This window comes from Rhinatrema bivittatum, chromosome 9 (genome assembly GCF_901001135.1).
Source record: "Rhinatrema bivittatum chromosome 9, aRhiBiv1.1, whole genome shotgun sequence".
NCBI lineage: Eukaryota > Metazoa > Chordata > Amphibia > Gymnophiona > Rhinatrematidae > Rhinatrema > Rhinatrema bivittatum.
In genome coordinates this window covers 223,239,735-223,255,836 of record NC_042623.1, presented here as the reverse complement: position 1 = coordinate 223,255,836, position 16,102 = coordinate 223,239,735, and the positions used below count along the sequence as shown (strand labels likewise).

At 46.0% G+C, this 16,102-nt stretch overlaps 2 protein-coding genes across 13 annotated transcripts in view; one reads left to right on the top strand and one right to left on the bottom strand.

Annotated features, from left to right (window-relative positions):
- Nucleotides 1-4,237, top strand: part of YEATS2 (YEATS domain containing 2) — a 799,337-nt gene extending 795,100 nt beyond the window's left edge. For all 11 annotated transcript variants that reach the window (XM_029617009.1, XM_029617017.1, XM_029617008.1 and 8 more), the window contains 2 exons: nt 3,208-3,281; nt 3,756-4,237. In XM_029617009.1, the coding sequence (XP_029472869.1) occupies nt 3,208-3,281; nt 3,756-3,864 (183 nt within the window). In that variant the 3' untranslated portion in view covers nt 3,865-4,237. The remainder of the gene's footprint in view (nt 1-3,207; nt 3,282-3,755) is intronic.
- Nucleotides 4,238-4,272: 35 nt separating this feature from the next.
- The window catches only part of PARL (presenilin associated rhomboid like), a 263,836-nt gene continuing 252,006 nt past the window's right edge, over nt 4,273-16,102 (bottom strand). For both annotated transcript variants that reach the window (XM_029617018.1, XM_029617019.1), the window contains one exon: nt 4,273-4,816. In XM_029617018.1, the coding sequence (XP_029472878.1) occupies nt 4,708-4,816 (109 nt within the window). In that variant the 3' untranslated portion in view covers nt 4,273-4,707. The remainder of the gene's footprint in view (nt 4,817-16,102) is intronic.

The window sequence follows — 16,102 nt, the reverse complement described above, 5'->3', positions numbered from 1 at the left end:
CAGTGGGTGGAACAATCTAAAAAGCCTTTCTGCATTGCATATAGCCGGAATGGAGAACATTCTGGTAGAATATCTTAGATAAAGAGTAATCAGTCCGAGGGAGTGGTCTCTCTCTCAGGAGGTCTTCAGTCAGATAGTACATGCTTGAGGTGCTTCAGTAATGGATTTATAGCAGCCTTCAGAAAGGCGAAGTTTCTAAGTTTCTTCAGTAACTGAAGGGAAGAAAAATGGCTGGGGCTGGAAACCTTAGTTCAATTCTGACCATTCCTGGGATTCTGTATGTCTTCCTCCATGGCCTAGGTTAGGGAGAGGTATTTTTTCAACAAATTCCCTTTTACCAAGGTTACTTTTGGTGGCTCCAGATTGGCTGAGGAGTCCCTGGTATGGACACCTCATTTAACAGTGGTCCATTTGTCCCTTGTGTTTTTGCAATTGCCTCCATACAGGATTCTTTTCAGAGTCTAATCTTTCATGTAGATCCATCTTGATTTTTGTGTAATGGCTTGTCTCTTGAGAGATTGAGACTAGTTCAATAGGGGTTATTCCCTTCTGGTAGCAGATTCTTGGTGGGTTGGCAGATGGATTGTTTATTGTTTATAGTTTTATTCTTTATATACCAACATATCGGAATTCCATCATATCAGTTTACAATAAATATCTATTTTCCTCTCTCTCACAATCAAGAAGAAAAAGAAAATTATTACATGCATATTATAAAACAAAGTGGGGGGGGGGAGGGGAAGAGGGAAATGATTAATAGGCAATCAACAATTGTGAACCTGACTAATCATTAGCCAATATGTACTGGCAGGACATATTTATTTATTTATTTATTTATTTAAACCTTTATACCCGGTCAATTTACAATTCTCGGCAGTTTACAACTAGCACTCATAATACTAAGCATAACATGGTTCCACCTGCTCAATTGGCATCAGTTGCAGTATTAGCAGTAAAACCTTGCAAACAGCCCACATCTATTTCAGATAACAAAAAATACAGCCCCTGGAATCAAAATCATTATTTCCAATATAGCATTATTAGTGACTGAATGCTTGTTTGAATAACCTCTTCCTAAATTGAGTTAAGGCCTCATTTTTTAGCTCCTCCAGTAACAAATTTCAAAGCATAGGACACACCACTCCAAACATGCGCTCACGGGATTCTCCTAGGATCTACAAATTTGAAATCAGACTCTTCTGAGGGTTCATCCCATATGAGCTAGAAACTTCACAATTTTCCAGAAACTTGCTCAATTATAGGTCTACCTCTATCTTATCTGTTCTGGACCTTTGGCAGACTGGTCTTGTGGAGCGGTTGGTCCTACGTTTCTTGAAGGTATAAGTAGCAGCCCTTACATATCATAAAGGATGCATTTGGGGCAGATTTGTCAGTTTGTCCAGATGTTTCTTGTTCTTTTATGGGATTCAAATTATTTTCCTCATTGTTGGTTGGTGCTTCCTTTGAGCCTCATGGGGTTTCCCCTGAAGATTTTTACTTTGAAGTTGGCTATTGTTCAGATAGGGGCATTTCTTGGAAAATTCTCAGGACATGTTTAAAATTCACATTATCCTCCTCTTTCTTCCCAAGGTAGTGTTGGCATTCCTCTTGATTCAGATGGAATGTTCAGGGGTTTTTTGGTAAGCACCCCGAAGGTCAAATGTTTTCTCCCTTGTGTTGTCTGGATGTTTGCTGTTATTGGAATCTAGTGAGTCTTCCGTGCTAATATTGGAATCTAGTGATTTCAGATTTGTTTATCCATTATGCTGGTTGGTTTTGTAGAGGTCACTCAGCATCAAGGACTATGTTAGCTTAATGCATTAAGCAGCCTGTATGGATGCCACAGAGGTATTGCCTAGGAAAGTTAATGCTCATTCCTCTAAGGATCAAGTGTCTCTTGGACAGAACTGTAGTTGGTACCTCTGCAGGTGATTGTAAGGAGGTAACATGGTGCTCCTGACAGTGCTTTTTCAGAGCATTATTACTTGGATGAGCAAGCCAAGGAGGGATCTGTTTTTGCTTCAGAGATGCTGCTAGCAGGTTTGCAGATTCTGGCCCAGTGTCAGAGTAGCTTGGGTACATCCCATCTGGACTGGTCCTCATTGACAAAGAAGAAGGAAGAATGTACACTTACCTGATGATTTTCCTTCATTTGATCTTCATTGAGACCAGGAAGATCAAACCTCCCAGGTTTTCTGCTGCCCAAACTATCTTAAATAAATAAATAAATTTTTAAAAGAGGTAATTGATAATGAAAATAGGTGAGCAGGTACATTACCCTTTGTTGGCTCCATTATATGGCTGCTATGTGTCAAGGTTATATTTATTTTTGTTGGAAGCCCTGTGGTGGTTACAGGGATATTAAATTTGAGTTAGCTTGTTACAAATAATACTGGCAGACTAAGGTTAGCACCGATACCTATAAGGATGATATCGCGAACCTTTTTTTCCTCTCCTTCCATCTGCTGGTTGGTGAACATAACCCACTTGTCTGGACTGGTCTGCATGGGTTCAACGTACAGTATTTTCTATGGATCTGACAAACAGTAATCAGTTTCTTGATGAGATTTTGGGTCTTCCTTTCTTAAAGAAAAAAATGTGGAATTTGTACTTTTCAGTATTTGCAATATAAAGGATTTTTGGATTCTCAATTTTATAGGTGTTTGAAAGGAGTAATATTTCCACTATAAATACAAGTCAATTACAGATGTTTGCAGTATCACATAGGTACAGGATAGTGTCACTAGTACTATACACCAAAAAATTATAAGAGCAGTTATCCTTTGACATTTAAGAGGTTGATAGTTCAGATCATAAAATATTTTTTTAAATTATGGTCAGTTTCTGACTTCCAGAAATTCTGCTTTGTTCATGTAAGCAATTTGGTAATAAGGTATTATAAATAAAGTAGGCTCAAAAAATGTTCTTAAACTTGTCTTAGAGCAGTTAGTTTGACAAGAAAACACTTATTAAATCCCCATTTCACACTTCAACACAAGGTTTTATTGCAGAAATGTATTTATTAAATTTTCATCCACTTATTTGTTGTTAAGATGTTTCTTTTCACATTTATTACCATATTCATATTGTGACTCAGTCAAAAGAAAAGGAGATTCTTAACATTAAACCTGAATAGTATTTTTAGGCACTGATGCTTGAGTGTTAATACTACTCACATGATTCCGAACATGTTTTTTCTATCTTTAGGCAACAGAGCAGTTTATGAGTGATATTCTAAGAAATGCTTTAGCTGTTGGCTACCAGACAACACCTCATAACAGGCAAGTAAAGAAGTCCAAGATTCAAATAAGACAACCCCCACTCTATGTATATGTGTGTTTCTCATTTGGACTAAAGCATTAGTGGAGTGAGCACTGCTTCTTTAAGTGAAATTGACAGAAGGGTACAAGGCATGAAGCTTAACAAGGCATTATTGTGCTGTAGAGGTCATGTTTTTGCCTTGATGATGATTTTCACTGTAATCAGAAACAGTCCAACTTATATCTATTTTATTTTAACTTGGAAAGAGTTGGACAAGAAATAGTTTAATAAAAAATAAGAGTTTTGATAGGCTACCATATCTGAATATAGCAACAGTAAAACCATAACCAGGATGGCTGTGGACTTTGTTCTGCTCTGGATCAAGTAGCTTGGCTGCTGTTTGTTCATTTGAATGCATAGAAAGAAGAGAAACCTATATTCTGTTAGCTGGTTAATGCTATTTGTTGTTGTAACAATGTCTTTCTCTTTTGCAGGTCTCCCAAAGAGATATCTATGATGAACATGCACCAAGCCATCTGTAATATTCCTTTCCTGGATTTCCTGACAAACAAACATCTGGGTGGTTTAAATGTGGAACAATGAACTAAAGAAAATCCTTTATGCTAAGAAACTGAACTTTATTTGTAACAAGGATATGGTACAGTAGTGACACTGGTTAACTAACTTTGCCAAGATGATTTGTGATGGTTGCTGCATAACTTAATATAATTGGAAGTTATTGTCATTCTAAGAGTAATGGCTTCTGTTTAACAAAGTGTCTAAATCTTATAAACTTGATCATGTTAAAATATCAGTTCACCCACGTCACTACTGTAATGAAACATTCTATAAGGTGTTGACTGTGGTACATAGTTTATTATGTAAGATTTTACTTCCAGATTAAGGTTAGTAAATAGCTGTTGGGAGATTGCAGTGTTACTTGATATGAAATAAACAATGTCAATTTGTGTGATTATTCTTTAGTTGTAGAGATTTTTTGACTATTGTGAATCCTCTCATAGGAAGTAGTAACTAATTCTCAGTAACACTTGATTATTTTTTTTTTTTTATATAGACAAGGTGCTAAATAGTACCCTAGGTAAATTTTTTTCCCCTCCCAGGGCATTTAATTCTCCTTGTAGTTCCAGAATCCAGTCTTGTGGCCCCAAAGGAGTTGGGTGGCAGAACCTTACTAGCTCCCCTCAGTTTAGTTTCAGGGAAGGAACTGTGCTTAACTCGTGTCTCAGCCCTTACAAGTAGATTGTGGCCAGGAAGCAGCCTAGGAAAGTGCCTCGTGTAAGGAAAGCATCAGTGGTGCCTGAGCCAGAGAATGACCTGGGAAAAAGATACTCTAGTAGGTAAGATTGTTGTGCAATTGCAAAAGTAAATTCATTTTAATAGAAAATTGCCTCCATTTGAAATTTTTATTAGCAGTCCAATGAGATATTAAGATTTGCCCCCTTTTCCTGGAGTCTTAGTTCTCATCTCATGCCAAATCTTCACCAGTGGCTCTCTGTTCTTCCAGATTATATCATAGCCATATGTCACATACCATCTAGAGACAAAGATACAAACAAAAAGTATGCTTACTGACAAAATGAGGTAACTGTGCACACAGCAATGTAGACTGTATAAAAAAAAAAGCACTGTACATTATAAAGAGAAAGCTATCTCATAATAAAGAGAGGTTAGGGATGCAACTCAGGGACATGAGTGACCTTGTATATAGTGAGCCAAGAAAGACAGTGCAATTCCACATAGTTTGACCTTCCTTGGTCAGTTAATTTATTCACTGTATAAGAATGAAAAATGCACTTTACAGGGGAAGCCACTAAGCCTCCAGTATCCTCTTCTAGGGGAAAAAATGTACAAGGACTTGAGGTGGAAGTATGACAGCTCTAAAGTAATGGTCCAATTAAATGTTATAAATAGGCTTAGAGATTTATCTATTTGTGCATTAGTTTATTTTTGTCTCAGCCTAAAAGGTAGCTATTTTTGCATTAAACAAAAAAAAAAGCTGGAAAAGTAACACTTTATTATGTTGGCTTTTTTTTTTTTAACTTTTGTTTGGCACCCTGATAGAGTGCAACAAATAAACTATCCTAGAAGAGAACCTTAAATACAGGTAATTGCTCTACAAAGTAATATATTACAGAGTTTCCTATATGTATTGTGGTGACCCTCCAGCCAGTCAGGTTTTCAGGATATCTACACTGAATAGCCCTGAAATAATTTACAAGCATTAGACTCGATATATAGATATTAATTGTGAATATCCTGAAATCCCAAAGGGATGTGACACTAGGACAGGTTTGAGGTGGCCAGTATCCTCCATAAAAGAGAACCGGGGGGTGGGAGACTAAACATTTAAAACTAGAACTTTTCACAAATAAAGGGCTTTTATCAATCCCGACAATTAAACCAGCACATCTGTTAAGTTAGAGAGAGAACGCTGTCAATCGCAGGATCAAAATTGTGGAATACACTTCCAGTTCAATTAAGGATGCAGCAAGAAAAAAGTAAATTCAAAGCAGAACTGAAAACATGGTTATTTAACTCAGCCTATACTGAAAATGACATGCGTTTAAGTCTAATAACCACAGGTGGCTTTATTCTAACCTTTAATGCTGGAAACGTATAGTTATGTTTTAGGTATTTTATTGGTTTAATATTTATGGATATCTATTGTATATTTTTAACTGCTAATAGGTTTTAGTTACCTCGTTCATTAATTTTTGCTATTTTATCTTTTATAACCAATTGTAATTTCTCCACTGTATATTTATTGAAATGTAAACCGCTGTGAAGGCTATGCTGAGACAACGGTATATAAATAACAATAAATCTTAAAGCCAAAACAGAACATACATGTCCTCCCACTACCCCATCCTACATGCTATCAGCTATAGTACTATACAAATTACCACTACAATTAGATGGGTTCCCTATGACTTATCACTGGTCTTCCATTACAGTCTATTAATTCAATACCCTCCCTGCAATATTCTCACAATGAGTACTCTCAACTCCAGATCTTAGGGCTTTCCCCCACCACTATGTAATTTCACTGACCTTTTATGGGTGGGATTTGGCTTAGTCCCATCTTATACTCATTAGTTAGCAAGTCCACTAATAAATTGTACTAAGGACAGATGCAGCTATCACCCTCTAGGGAGGTTGTGGGAGAAGTGTCAAATTCTGGAACTTGCCTGTACATCATGGTTGGCTTCTTTATTAAGAGGACACACCAAGTGTTAGGATGTTCCTCCATTCTTTTCTGGATGATAGGCACTATAACCAACTTTGGTGCAGCCAGGTACTTCAGCAACCTCAAAGGGGGGGCCCTTTCTTCTAAGACCTCCAAATCAAAAGTATGGTTTTGGCTGTCCTCTGCACAAACTTGGGAAAAGAAAATGTTCCCTTGGTAGGGAGTGGTCAGGAAGGAGACAATATCCTGGTGGTTGCAGAGTGCTCCAAAAAGGGTGGGGAAATACTCATCTTCAGTGCTACTCTCAACAGCCCTGACTCTCCCTTCCCTAAAAGGATTGGTGCAGCAAGCACTAATGGCACAGCTTTAAACTAAAAACCTCCCTAGGATCAAATGTAGATGGTCAGGGCTGCATCTTCATCCCATAAGAGGCTGATTTCACTCTCACTACAGCTAGCATCAAAGACTGATCTGGTATAGATGCAACTTACGCTTCTGATACTATCATGCCTACAAAACCTGTTTAATTTTAGTTAGAGTACAACTAAAGAGAAGACGGGTGAAGGCATGACAAGACTACCCAACCTGTATTATTGCATGGAGGAACTATTTAAAGCACAGCACATAGTCCTTGACCAACCAGTGTGGTTTGCCTCACAGTAGGTTAGGTGTTCCTCCAAACAAAATGTGGGAACTCTCAACCATGTCTGATAGCCCAGAACTTAAGGTACCAAGCCCTTTGCTTTTAACTCGAGTCAAGTCTTTTGAACCCTTCTGGTTACTGAAAAGGGAGTTTTAAAAAAAAACAAAACACCTCTTGTACTTCAAGAAAGTTTTACTGTAGACCCTAATTAAATATCAAATTTTGCATTTAAATCAAGTCTCCAATAGCTAAAGTGACGACTACCAGTGGCAATTAGAAAGGAAGGAAATCTCAATAAAAGCACTCAAGCTGATTGGAAAATGTCTCATCCTCTGCTTGCACCTCTGCCAATGTTGCTGAAGCTGATTATCCTATATAGCAGGGGTCGGGAACCCATGGCTCGCGAGCCAGATATGGCTCTTTTGAGGGCTGCATCTGGCTCGCAGACAAGTGTCGCCACACTTCGCGGTTCCCCGCTGACCCAGCTGCTCCCCGGTCCTCCGCCGCCCGGGCTTAAAATGCTGTCAGCCCGGGCGGAACGCGGAGGGACAGCTGGAGTCAGCGGCACCGGCATGCTCTCTTCTCCTCCTCCCCCCCCCCCGCGGCCCGGAAGAGGAAGTGGTGGGCATCGGGTGCCTGCGCGGAAGAAGAGACCACGCTAGTGTGGTCTCTTCTTCCCGCGCAGGCACCCGATGCTCTCCACTTCCTCTTCCGGGCCGCGGGGGGGGGGGGGAGGAGGAGGAGAGAGCACGCCGGCAGCGGCACGACTGGAGTCAAGCCGGGTGCCAGCGCTGGAGTCATCGGGTGCCTGCGCGGGAGTCTTCCCGCGCAGGCACCCGATGCTCACCACTTCCTCTTCCGGGCCGCGGGAAGAAGAGAGCACGCCAGTGCCGCTCAGCACCGGCGTGCTCTCTTCTTCCCGCGGCCCGGAAGAGGAAGTGGTGAGCATCGGGTGCCTGCGCGAGAAGAAGAGGCCACGCTTGTGGGAAGAAGACTGCAGCGCGGCTCGGAGGAAAATGAAGAGTTTCAACCGCGGCCGATGGGACTCCGCCTCCGCGAGGGCTGAAAATGAAGGAGGTTAGTGTTGGGAGGAGGCTGCTGCTGCCGCGAGTTCCTGGGGTGGGGGTGGGGGAGAGAGAGAGTGAATGAGCGAGCAAGCGTGTGTGTTTGAGATCCTGTGTGTGTGAGTGAGATTGCATGTATGTGAATGATTGAGAGCCTGTGTATGTGAAAGAGAGTATGTCTGTGATTGAGAGCCTGCCTGTGAGAGAGAGAGCATGAATGTAAGTTTACCATTGGGAACCTGTATGTGTAAGTTTGTGATTGAAAACCTGTTTGTGTGAAAGAGTATGTGTGTATGATTGAGATCCTTTGTGTGTGAGAGAAATCATGTGTATGTATGATTAAGAGCCTGTGTGTATAAGTAAGAGAGAGATCATGTGTGTCTGTGTCTGATTGACAGCTGGTTTAGGTGAGGGAGCATGTGAGTATGTGATTGAGAGCCTGTGTGTAAATGAGAGAAAGAGAGGACATGTTTGTAAGCATGTGAATGAGAGTCTGTGTGTGAGAGAAAAAGACAGCATGTATTTATGTGATTGAAAGCCTGTGTGTGTGTGTAAGCGTAAAAAGATAGACAGCATGTGTGTAAATGTGTAATTAAGAGCCTATATAAGTGAGTGAGAAAAAACATGTGTATATGTGAGTACTGAGAGCATGTGTGTATAGGTGTGTCATTGAGAGCCAGTGTGAGAGAGAGCGCTGGTATGTGACTGAGAGAGGAGAAAGTTCCAAGCAAACCACCCCACCTCCTGCTAATTCAGAACAATCTCAGGACACCTGGATATCAAACGTTCCCAGGTATGCAGAGCAAAAAAATTTTTGTATCCTTATTATTTTCATTACTGGATCTTTGTGTCTGCTATTTTGAAATATTTTGTTGGTATCTGGAAATGTTTTATATGAGTTTTTAATTATTGGATATTCCTCTCATCAGCTGTTTTGAAATATGTTCTTTTTGTTAGTACAGTTTTACTGCTGATGATTTTATATTTCTTGATTTGTTTTATAAGGATGGGTGATGTTTCTTTTTTCCTTTGTTACACTGCATACAGAGACTCTGGCTTGTTGCAGTTTCCAATTCAGTTTTTTCTGCATGCTTCTTGTTATGTCGTTTTGGTCTCTTTATTCTATGTTAGGTGAGGGACATCACCGTGATTCAGGTGAGGTTTTCTGCTGGCGTGTTGTTTCTTCTGTGTAGGACTCTATAGCAGCCTGACTTGGTCCGTTTTCCTAATAGGAGATGTATTGGTGTCTTAAGGCCTGGTGTAATATTTTCAGAGACTTTATTGTACATTAAAGTGGGATCTTACATAAAATGCACACATTTACTTGTATTTAGTTTTAAACATATTGTATGGCTCTCATGGAATTACATTTTAAAATATGTGGCGTTTATGGCTCTCTCAGCCAAAAAGGTTCCTGACCCCTGCTATATAGGATGTTTCAAATCTTATTCTGATCGGTTGATGAAAATGTAGCACATACATTCCAGTCAATAAGTGCCAGCCTATGGACCATGTCCAATGTGAAAGATTGTAGTGTTAAAATGCATCCAAGAGCAGACATACAATTTTTCATTCCCTACAGTACTAGCTGATCAAACACTCTGGATCTGGTTTTACTATGCATGAATTCTGTTAGTCATTGGCTTGTACACAATCAGCATAAACTAAGCATCAATAAAACTACTCCCCAATACGCCCACATCCATTGTTTTCTAGGGAAATTCTATTCCAACTGCTTGTCAAGCAAGAAATCTTGGATGCTTAGCTACATTCCCTGTACGTACCAGGATCATTCCAGACGGTGGGTTATGTCCCCCGTCCAGCAGATGGAGTCAGAACAAAAACTCTCAGGGGAGGTCCTATATGACCACACCTCCCCTGGCTCAACTCTCAGTATAGTTCTGACTCCAGCAGATGTGAGCAGGGGACACTGAGGTCCCCAGCTTAATCACAGAGGGATCAATTATAGTTTTCTTTAATCCTGAGAGACAGTGAGGGTTAGCGTGCCTTGCTGACAGACTGTTGTCTTGCTCACTGCTTTCTTCTCTCTCCCTTTTTCCATCAGGTTTTTTCAGGTGGATCCGTTGGCTGCAGGGAGGATTTGGGGTGCACGTCGGTGGGGCCGACCTCTCCCCCCTGCCCTGGTCGGATTGCCCCCTCCCCTCCCGAGTGGAGTGAGAGCCCTCCCGACCCGCGGCCCCGCAAAGCTTTATTCCCCGGGGCTGCCTCACATCGGGAAGTCCCATTCCCCGACGTCGTCGGTGGGAGGGGGATAGGGCCCAGTCCTAGCCGCTTCTGTTATTTCATTGCGCCGGGTTTCCCGTGAGCGCGAGTCTGCCCTCCCCCATCCTGCCTTGGCTCCGATGCAGCGCTCGGACGGGAGAAACCTCATCCCGGGAGGAACAGGGCATGAGCGAGTCTTCCGCGGAGGAGGACTGCCCTTCTCCGGGGGATGCTGGGTGGCGGCAAGAGCGCATGGGGAGGAAAAGGCGGGAACGGCGGCCATTTTGCAGACTGCTCATCATGCTGGCCTGTCAGAGGATGTTGCTGAGGCCCCCGCTCACGGCAACGCTTCCCTTTCTCGACCCTGGGGCGGCGATACAGCCGAATTTTCAAACCCCGAGTGGCTCTCCCTCGGGGATTCAGGCATTCTCACCAGAATTTATCGTCCTGATGCACAGGGCTTTTATTCACAGCAGGGACATGCCCCTGGGAGTGGGGACTCAGCCTCCGGCCAAAGTAGCCCGCGTGGCTGGACCCCTGGGGGGGTTTGTTCTCCAGGGGGGCGTCCCACGGGACACCTCCTTGCCACCGGTGGTGCCTCGACCTTCGGGGGACATGGATCCTCTCCTGGAGCCGGGCAGCGAGGACCCCTCCTTTGCAGCCCAGGTGGAGGGCGACGATCCCAGGGTGCTACAGATTTTCCAGGCGGGGGAGCTGGATGAACTCATTCCCCACATCCTTCAGGAAATGGACATCGACCCGCCTCCGGAGGAACCCGATCCTAATGTCAGGAAAGGCGATCCCCTCCTGGCGGGCCTCCGTCCCCTGGCGAAGGCTTTTCCCACACATCATTCTACACTGCAGCTCATTTCCAGGGAGTGGGATACGCCGGAGGCCAACCTTTAGGGTTGGTAGAGCCATGGAGAAGCTGTATCCGCTCCCATCAGATTTCTTGGAGCTCCTCAGGGTGCCCGCAGTGGACTCCGCGGTGTCGGCGGTGACAAAGCATACTACGATTCCCGTCACTGGTGGGACGGCGTTAAAGGATGTGCAGGATAGAAAGCTAGAGGTGTACCTCAAACGGGTCTTCGAGGTTTCAGCGCTGGGATTACGGGCAGCGAGCTGCAGCTCGCTGGGGCAGAAAGCGGGTCTTTGGTGGATCCAACAGCTCCTCACTTCTCAGGCCTTGCTGGAGGCAGAGGCACAACAGGCGGACAGATTGGAGGCCGTGGTCGCCTACGGAGCAAACGCCATGTACGATCTCATAAGAGTCCAGGCCCGGTCTATGGTGGCAGCGGTGTCAGCTCATCGTCTCCTCTGGCTCCGAAACTGGTCGGCTGATGCTTCCTCCAAGACCAGACTAGGGTCTCTCCCCTTCAAGGGTAGGTATCTTTTTGGGGAAGACCTGGACCAGATCATCAAGAGTCTCAACGAAAACGCAGTACACAAGTTACCAGAGGATAGACCACGTTCCTCCAGACCGTTCAATTCCACCAGGAACAGGTACCGAGCATAGTGTCGGGCTAGACCTCCAAGGCAACAGACGCCTCGAACGCCATCCTCTCGCTCACATTCCTGGAACCGGTCCTTTCGAGGGGCCCCCTCAGAAGGCTGCCCAATGATACCAGGAGGGACCCACGGGTCGGTCCCCCGGCTGGGGGGTCGACTTGCTCTATTCTACAAAGCGTGGGTCCAAATCACCTCCGACCAATGGGTCCTGGATATTCTAAGGCATGGCTACTTGTTGGATTGTGTACACGCCCCTCGGGACAGGTTCCTGTTCTCCCCTGTGGATCCCTTCTCAAGCGCTCGGCCGTGAGGCAGACACTCGACCGTCTCCTGGCGTTGGGCGCGATCGTCCCGGTGCCGGCTGCCGACCTGGGTCGTGGCCATTATTCAGTTTACTTTGTGGTTCCCAAGAAGGAAGGTACTTTTCGGCCTATTCTGGATCTCAAGACCGTCAACAAGTCCCTCAGGGTTCCCCGTTTCCGGATGGAGATGCTGCGCTCAGTACTGGCGGCAGTACACCCGGGGGAATTCTTGGCCTCTCTGGACCTGACTGAGGTATACCTCCACATCCCGCTCCATCAGGCTCACCAGCGATACCTTCGCTTAAAGATCCTGGGACAACACTTCCAGTTCCGGGCCCTGCCTTTTGGCATGGCCACGGCTCCAAGAGTGTTTACGAAAGTCATGGTGGTAGTGGCAGCGGCTCTGCGAAGAGAGGGGATCCTGGTGCATCCTTACCTGGACAATTGGCTAATCCACGCAAAATCCTGATTGCAGGGCGGTCGACAGGGTGGTGCAACTTCCAAAAGAGCAGGCTACACCCTTCTCAGTCGTTGGACTTCCTGGGAGCACGCTTCGACACGAAAGCTGCCATGGTTTTTCTGCACCCGGACAGGGCATGGGCTCTTCGTGAGCAGATTCACAGCTTTCTTGCCCTCGAGTCTCCTACGGCGTGGGACTACCTGCAGGTGTTAGGAACCATGGCCTCCACGATCGACCTGGTACCGTGGGCCTTTGCCCACCTGCGACCCCTTCAGAAGGCTCTGCTCTCCCGCTGGCAACTAGTTTCGCGGGACTACTAGGCGATACTCCCGATTCCAAGGGCAGCAGTCCACAGCCTCCGGTGGTGGCTGGACCCTCATCGACTAGCTCGAGGGGTGTCCTTGGAGGCCCCGGACTGGGTGATAGTCACCACGGATGCCAGTCTGACCGGCTGGGGAGCGGTCTGTCAGGCAAGCTCAGCACAGGGTCAATGGTCTGCGGAGGAGACGAGGTGGCCCATCAACCGGTTGGAGGCAAGAGCGGTTCGTCTAGCCCTGGAAGGCTTTTTCTGGTTAGTTCATCATCGGGTGGTCCGAGTGCTATTGGACAACGCGACCACAGTGGCTTTCATCAATCGTCAGGGAGGCACGAGGAGTCACCTCGTATCTTTGGAGGTAGACCGCCTAATGGAGTGGGCGGAGCGCCACCTACAGCGCCTAGCGGCTTCCCACATTGCCGATGTCGAAAATGTACAAGCGTACTTCCTCAGCCGACAACACTTGGACCCAGGAGAGTGGGAACACTCGGGGGAAGCGATGGAGCTGATAATCAAGCGCTGGGGGACCCCACATATGGACCTCATGGCAATCGCCAAGAATGCAAAGGCCGTGCGCTTCTTCAGTCGCAGAAGGGAACACGGCGCAAAAGGGGTCGATGCGCTGGTCCTCCCGTGGCCGCGACAGTGTCTTCTGTATGTGTTCCCTCCATGGCTGCTGATGGGAAAGGTCATCAGACGGATAGAGGCTCACCTAGGGCCGGTAATTCTCATGGCACCGGAATGGCCCCGGCGCCCGTGGTTCGCAGACCTGCTCCATCTGGCGATAGAGGGCCCTCTTCGTCTAGGTCATCTGCCACAGCTACTCCACCAGGGTCCACTATTTTTCGAAGCAGCAGATCGCTTCTGTCTTGCGGCTTGGCTTTTGAGAGGCACAAGCTGAGGCGCCGTGGGTATCCTGAGGCTGTCATATCCACTTTGTTGCAGGCGCGTAAGCCATCCACCTCTATTACGCGTGTGGAAGGTTTTTGAGGAATGGTGCGCCTCGCAGTCGATTCTGGCAATGCAGGCGTCGGTAGCTCAGACTCTCGCTTTCCTGCAGGCAGGTCTGGATTTAGGACTGGCCTATAACTCTCTTCGGGTTCAGGTGTCGGCTTTGGGGGCTCTCCTCCAGAGGAGGAGTGGGGTTCTTCTGTCGGCCCATCCAGATATTGTACGTTTCCTCCAAGGCGCGAGGCACCTGAAGCCCCCTATTCGGCCGCCATGTCCTTCGTGGAATTTGAACCTGGTGCTCCGGGCGCTTGTTGGTGCACCCTTCGAGCCCTTGGTTTCTGCTTCCATCAAGGACGCCACGCTCAAGACCATCTTCCTAGTGGCAATCGCCTCGGCACGGCAGATCTCAGAGTTGCAGGCTCTATCCTGTCACGAGCCATACCTTTGGTTCACCCCGGACGGGGTTTCTCTCCGTACGGTGCTGTCCTTCCTTCCTATGGTGGTTTCGGTTTTCCATCTTAACCAGTCCGTGGAGCTCCAGTCATTTGCATCCTCTGAGTCGGGGGACTTGCACAGACTAGATGTACGACGTTCGTTGATGCGCTTATCTAGAAGTCACGAATGAATTTCGACTGTCTGACCATTTGTTTGTCCATTGGTCGGGACCCAGGAAAGGGCACATGGCTTCTAAACAATCTATTGCTCGCTGGCTGAAGGGAGCAATCATGGCGGCGTACCTGGGAGCAGGTAAGTCTCCGCCTTTAGCGGTCAAGGCTCATTCCCTTCGGGCAGAGGTGACTTCCTGGGCTGAGAGTTCTTCGGTCTCTCCGCAGGAAATCTGTAGGGCGGCCCCCTGGAAGTCGCTCCATACTTTTGCAAGGCATTATCGCCTAGATGTCCGAGCGCCGGACGGTCAGCTGGGAGACAGGGTCATAAGGGCAGGGCTGTCCACGGCCCACCCATAATGGGGAAGCTTTGGTACATCCCACCGTCTGGAATGATCCTGGTACGTACAGGGAAAAGAAAATTATTCCTTACCTGCTAATTTTCGTTCCTGTAGTACCATGGATCATTCCAGACACCCTCCCTAGTATTGGGAGTTTCTTTTGGTGGGACATCCCTGCTTACCTGTCTTGTTCTATTTATCACTCTGTCCTTGCTATTGTTCAGCTCTAAGAGTCTGCACGGTTGCGGTGGTGTTTACAAGTTCACAGTTCAGTTTGTTTTTCTTCCAAAATTTCTTGCTGTCAGTTGGACAGCGGGTCTTTATAACATGTTTTTTATACTTGATCCCTCTGGGATCAAGTATAAAACTCTTCTTGGCTTTGATAGTCTAGTTACTGAGAGTTGAGCCAGGGGAGGTGTGGTCATATAGGACCTCCCCTGAGAGTTTTTGTTCTGACTTCATCTGCTGGACGGGGGACATAACCCACCATCTGGAATGATCCATGGTACTACAAGAACGAAAATTAGCAGGTAAGGAATAATTTTCTTATGCAACAACATATCTCTAAGGTAAATTCTACATCTCTCTACAACTTACATCTGCTAAAAAAAAACAACCCACTTCTTGAGCATCAAGATTTCCAAACAGTTTTGCAATCCCTTATACTGAAGCCACTGGATTACTCTAATGCCCTGTAAGGTAGATTTTATAACGTGTGCAGGTATCCATGTGCACATGGTTCCCGGTGCTCACCCACGGACATTCCGATTTTCTAACATGCACACATCAACAGGCACATGTTACAAAATCCACTACCCACACGCATAATAGTGCTCAATTTTATATCAGCGCGTGCATGTGCATGCCAAATGCCAACATGCGCAGTGACACGAACGGCCAGCTTCCCACTTCCCTCCTGGTCTGCTCCGGTAAAGGAGCAAACTTCCTAAATCTCCTATTCACCTCCACCCCTAAAACCCTGCTATTTTTATTTTTTTTTGCTTCTTACCCAAGGTCCAGAGCAGCAGCAACTTGCGGGGCTCTGTCAATCCCGGCACACACGGCAACGGGACAGTGGCTTAATGGTGCTGTCACAGCCCACCCCCCCTTTTTTTTTTGTGTGTGCGCGTACCACAAAGTACATGTGTGGCTGCGAGCATTTGAAAATGTGCATGGTGCACAAGCAGCCCACCCACGGCATGTATGCCCATTTCGGCGC